The sequence below is a fragment of the Antrostomus carolinensis genome, unplaced genomic scaffold, assembly GCF_000700745.2.
Source record: "Antrostomus carolinensis isolate BGI_N321 unplaced genomic scaffold, ASM70074v2 scaffold31263, whole genome shotgun sequence".
In the NCBI taxonomy this organism is placed as follows: domain Eukaryota; kingdom Metazoa; phylum Chordata; class Aves; order Caprimulgiformes; family Caprimulgidae; genus Antrostomus; species Antrostomus carolinensis.
Window position 1 is genome coordinate 45,866 of NW_010305039.1, and position 6,000 is coordinate 51,865.

At 39.4% G+C, this 6,000-nt stretch overlaps 1 protein-coding gene across 1 annotated transcript in view; it reads left to right on the top strand.

Moving 5' to 3' along the window:
- The window catches only part of HOMER2 (homer scaffold protein 2), a gene marked incomplete at its 5' end in the record, with an annotated part of 34,847 nt that overhangs the window by 22,310 nt on the left and 6,537 nt on the right, over positions 1-6,000 (top strand). The window contains 3 exons of the mRNA XM_010164673.2: positions 2,074-2,166; positions 3,398-3,537; positions 4,994-5,150. Of these exons, the coding sequence (XP_010162975.1) occupies positions 2,074-2,166; positions 3,398-3,537; positions 4,994-5,150 (390 nt within the window). The remainder of the gene's footprint in view (positions 1-2,073; positions 2,167-3,397; positions 3,538-4,993; positions 5,151-6,000) is intronic.

A 6,000-nucleotide genomic window follows, 5' to 3' on the forward strand; every position in this document is an offset into this window, starting at 1 on the left:
AAAATTCAGTTATTTGTGCTTATTTCTAAAAGCAAATGTGTTAAATACATGCATTGGTAAACGAGAGACATGACTGAAATCTATTGTGCGATGAGATCCTTATCAGTTTTATATTGAAGATTAGCTAGCTTTGCTCAGTCGTATACAATTTTTGTTATGGAAATGTGGAAAAATGTCATTTTCTTTTCAGCTCACATAATTTTTCACAGCAGTCTTCTGTATGCTTTATGAAGATAGTTGCAAAAATAAAATTTGATAGATCGCTTCCAATTCTTTTTGTCTTTTCATATTTCATACGGTCCATGAAGAACCCTCATAAATTTTTCATACTTGCCCATAAAGATTTATTGTAAAAGAGAAACTCAAAACAACCCTTTACTATTTGCAAGAAACTCAAGTGTAGAGCTTACTGTTAATACAATATTTTGTAAATAATTAGTTTGTTATAGCTGTTTTGTCGCAGCAGGAGATAAATTTTTTGTAAAGTTGGAGTCAAATCACGTAAGGCAAAAATGTAATGTAGTTGCTCCTAATGATCTTTATAGTGCTACAATGGTAATCAAGTCATTTGTGTGTGTAGTGACTGCACATGCCATCAGATAGCGACTACTGCCATCCGAGAGCTCGTACTTGGCCTATGCATTTAGCTGTTGTATAGAAAACAGCTGGATTTGAGAGCTCAATCTTCATTCATAAACATCGTCACAGGTTGTAGTCTACACTCTAGATTTCACTTGGCTTTGAGAATATGCTTATCCGTGGATTTGAGGATGATGTACCTGTGTTTGTTGCAAATCTCCATTTGTGTGTGTTATACAAAAGAAAGGTACCTCCACATATAAAGCCCTTTTTTTTCTTAGACAAGTTGGAGATGATTTGCTTTATCAATCTTTATAGTCCCAGTATTTTACTGAGAGAGAGCATGCTAAATACCTACTAAATCTAAAAGTTAGAAGATAAGATTAGTAAGTGGATAATGATTCTTCCCATTCCTTGACTATAAAATGTGATATATGTTCATGCTTTTATTTACAATTTTGTCACATGTTCTGAATTATCTGAGGATGTAATGACAGTCCTTTTATTCACAAACTGTGCAACGAAATAGATTTATTTATGTGCACTTTTAATGTGTCCTTCCTCTCTACGGTTCCAAGTTTCTCAAAACACAGGCAAGCAAGACCAAGCTGCTTTAGCAGGATGACAAAGTTACCTGTTCTTATACAGGATACATCTTAATGATTTTTTTTTTAATGCCTTTTCTTTCATCTTTGCAATCCTCCTTTTAAAACTTTAAACACTGTTTAAAGTGTTTAAAGCCCTGCAACCCTGACTGGCTCTGATAATACTTGTATTTCAGAAGTGCCAGGCTGGCTTTGGAGCAGATGTCCTTCAGCAACTTGTAGAGGTTGAGATCATTGCTTTTCATCTTTATCTTTCCTTTCCCCTGCCTCCCCCAGTTTGATATAACCCTCTTACTAGAAGCATTCAAGGCTTTCCCTGAAATCTTCTACCTTTACGTTTGCCAGTAATAAGAAAATTAGACAATAAAAGCTGTGTTTTCATATGGCCCCTTTGTACATTCAGATCTACCTTTTTCTCCTTTTTTCTATGTCATGATAATCCCTTGCTCACATCCTGCAGATTTTGCATGAGCTCATTTGCATTCTTTTAATTCAATTGACTTGCTCTTAGGGATAGGAGACATTGATATTTTTTTTATCCAAACATATGCCTTTTATACTTTCAACCTTAATAGACTGTCAGCATCTAGTGAAACAGAAAAATAAGCAAAACCAAATCAAACCAGAAGACACTAATAGCTCCTTTATCTCCATGGGTTTTTACTGTGATCAGCCAGAGCTACAGAGGTGTCCCTCTTCTAAAAACACCCCTGTTCCTTTTGAAAGAACCTCCCTGCCAAAGAATTAAAATGTTTTCTCTTGACAAAAATTATAAATTACCAAAATTAGTTGTTCACTTTTGGAGATCTATAAACCATATAAATATAGAAATCTGGACAGTTTAATAGATGATAAATTATTTTAATAAATATCCTTATGCTTTTTCCAGTTTGCAGAGAAATTCCAAGAAGTAAAAGAAGCTGCCAAACTAGCAAGAGACAGATCTCAAGAGAAAATTGAGACCTCAAGCAATCATTCCCAGGTTTGTAATTTAGCTTTAATACCTGTGTGCATACAGGATAAATAATTCAAAGTTAAATTTTCTAATGGACTGTACCAGCTTCTGGCAGCAATCTTAAACTATATAAAATTAAAATTGCCAAAGGTAATTGTTAGCTGCTGGACATTAACATTGTCAGAGGAATATTTTTCATCCATCTCCTCTTTGCCTTCATTTATATCCAATTTTTTTTCAGCAGTTCTTGAGCTGTTATAACTTTTTTAATCATAGGGAAAGCTGTATATCTTTTGATTTGTACTGTTACACATTAGTTTGAGTCGCTGGAAAGTTAGTGTAGTGCTTCAGTAAACAGTAAATGTGATTCATCAAGATGCTTCTCTTTGTCATCTGCCTAATCACTTCTACCTGTAGGAATCCAGTTTTCCAGTGGAGAGACTGACTTTGTGGCCACAGTGTTTCCTTGCCTGGGTGCGACTGAGGGGAAGCTGTGATGTGGGAAGGTCCAGGGAGATCTGGGTCTCTTATAGATTGAGGAAATGGAGTGTTGTCTGTCTCTCTCTATGTTTGACTGTCATTTCATGTGCATTGCATTAGGTGAGAATGAACCCCATTCAGCAGGTGTTCTTGGCATGGGCTAATGTTTGGAGGAAAGTTACATAAATTTTGATGAGAGTGACATTCAGATGCATGATCAGAAAAAAGTTGCTGAATGCTCTTTGTCTTGCAACTAACCCCTTTGTGGGGTCCACAAATATGATCTGAGAGGCTGACTTTGCATACTCATTTTTTAAAGATTTTGGTCATGACCTTTATGGCTCACTTTGTTCTCTGTTGGTGATCAGCACCAAGCAGCGTTTGAATGGTGTCTCTTTGGAGGAGCAGTATCTTTTTTTTATTTTTGGTTTGGACTTTGTGTGCTTCCAGGTGCACTGTATTGTTTCATTATCTTAAAAAAAAAAACAACCAACCTTTAGAAAACACAAGCCTTGTCAGTTAAAAACACTTAATTTTTTTTTAACAGTTTAAACTTCCATTTTGTGTATCATTATCATTTTTTTATTCTTTTTAAACAGACCAGCTTTGCACCCAGGATGTAAAGGGTATGTGTTTGTTACCACTGTTTTGCCAGTCAAGCATATGCAGCCTAGGTCTCAGCAGGGTAGTGTGAGATCAAAATTACAAAGAAATTGATGTAGTGGTGTTGCAGGAGATGCTGGAGATGCCCAGCGTTCATTTGTGTGTTGTGCTGCAGGAATCTGGACGTGAAACACCATCTTCCACTCGAGCATCTAGTGTGAACGGGACAGACGATGAGAAAGCATCCCACGGTGGTCCTGCTGAGGCACATCTCAAGTCTGAGAATGATAAATTAAAAATTGCTCTAGCCCAAAGGTGAAGTTCTTTTAGTACCTAAATTGGATTGGAATAGCGTGCTGTAATTATCTGGTGGCTAATGATATTGACAGAAATTATTTAAATGTAATTGCATTAATTTCAAATTATGCAGTAGAATGGATGAACAAGCAGATTTTAGCAAGTACCTCCTGGTATCCAGTTGAGAGATGTTTACCATTTATTTTTTTCCTAATCTAGTTCATGTTGAAATAAGAACTTTTCTACTCTGCTGAAGCCAACTCCTATAGCCCCTTTCATTTTTTAAGTTTTAGAGCTACAGAAATAACCTCAAAGCCATGGGGGAGCAATTGCTACTGATAACACGTGGAGCCAATCTCTTCTTCCTCTTTGAGTTTGCTACATTTACTTTGATGAAAATAGATATGGATATTTAAAATTATAAAAGGGAATGAACTCAACCGTAAAAAGTTGAAGTGAGAATTATAATTTCACCAGGCTGCTGAGAAGTCTTAGGGGGATGTTTCTAAAGCTGTGGACAATGCCTCTTGAAGTCACATTTTTTGCTATTTGCTTTAATAAATTATTTGAAAATGCTGAGAAAAGTAATTTGCAGCCGTAGTGAAAATACAGGCATTGGAATATGCAGTTACGACATTAAAATAGGATAATTCTCTACTGGGATCTTGCCTTGTCTGCCTCTTGCGTGTGAGTATGTCTGTGAATGGAAGGAAAATCTAACAGGATAAGGCAGCAGCACTGTAAGCATTGTTACTCAGTGAGCAATTCTAAGTTTGCATGTATTATATGTGCAGTACGTCATCTCTGTTTTTTGACATTTCAATAGCGTAACCTATTTCAAATCATAACGTTTGCTCGTTCCCCCTGCTGAAGACACCTCCACAGGCAAGTAGCAACTAGCATGTGGGGCCTCCAAAGCCTTCCTTCCATTCACTCTCTAATCTTATGCTTTACACTGCAGCTTGAAGCTTTGAGGAATGAGTAGTTTAATTTTTCATCATTATGTAACACTTCTAAGGCTGAGCATTAAAAAAAAAATATATATATAGGTAACATATAGAGTATTAAAAAAAATTAAATATAGGTAGTAGAAGATAGCCATCTTCTGTTCTGAATTATTATACTGTCTGCAAATGTGTAGATTAACACCCCTGTTTGCAAATGGTGGAGATCTCAGTTGCCAGCTTGACCCTACAGCCTGTGTTGACAGCAGAACTTTTGTTCCAGAAGCACAGATCGCTGTTGCTGGAGTTGATGGATCACTTTGTTTTGGCAGAGGCTGTCAAATTAAGGCTTCTGGTGTCCTTAGGCAGGCAGTGACTAAAGGCAAGTACATACATCTGAGTGCGCTTGATCTTATAACAACAGGTATTGGTAAACGCGCCACGGGTGGATGAGTTTGCAGTCAGGTGAAGAGTTAACGACAGGCAGGATTGTAAGGTCAAGCCACCTAATGGCACCCTGGTTTTCTCAGCTCATCCAACGTGAAGAAGTGGGAGACGGAGCTGCAGACGCTGCGGGAGAGCAACGCCAGGCTGACCACGGCGCTGCAGGAGTCCGCGGCCAGCATCGAGCACTGGAAGAAGCAGTTCTCAGCCTGCAAGGAGGAAAACGAGCAGCTCAGGAGCAAGGTAGCAGGACATACCCGCACGAGAGCCGTCTCTTCCAGTTAGCTGCTCCTGCCTTTGCTCTTTCTCTTGGGTTTCTGCTGCTTTATCTTTGTGTAAGGAGACAGATTTTGTCTTTGAAAGGGAGCTGGACAGGAGGGATAAAGCAGCTGCTTCCCTCCGCACGCAGCGGGCAGGGAAGTTGAAAGGGTTGGAGATCAGCGGGAGGACTGATGCTGCCGTGTCACGTGAAGCTCCCTGCCTCTTGATTTGGGAGACTTGGTGTCAGCAGGGGCTGCTGGCTGGGGTGATAAAACAGAAAGGTTCTAGAAGTGAGAGTGCTATTTTGTACCCCTTTCAGAGCTGGTTTAAATACTGTGAGATGATGAAGGAGCAGAAAGCAGGGTTATGGCCTGGTTACCCACAGCAAACCGAGCTGGGAACCACTCAGTATTAGAAGCAAATCTCAACGGTGGGCAGAGGAATGGGGATGTGAGCTATGCCCTCAGCGCTGCGGGCTGTGAGACGGGTCCTCCAGCCCTAACGCTGGGCACATCTCATCCAAAAACCTGCAAAGAGGCATCATCAAAAGCCTTTTCCCCTCTGTTACTGAGCACAACGTTTCTCGGTAGCGTAGGACCAAGGGTGCGCAGTGGCTACAGCACAGAACAACTGAGGAGTTTAAATTTTTAAAGCCTCAGTTTAAAGCAGTCATTGGTACTGTCATTCATATAATAAGCATGCTATCTGTCAAGAGCTGGTAGGAGCCCCACACTGTGCTGGCACCAGCGTGGGCACGAGGGAGCCTGGTTTTCTTGAGCCCCACTCACAGGGATAATTTCACTCTATTAATCTTGAATGTCTTTGAAAAAGC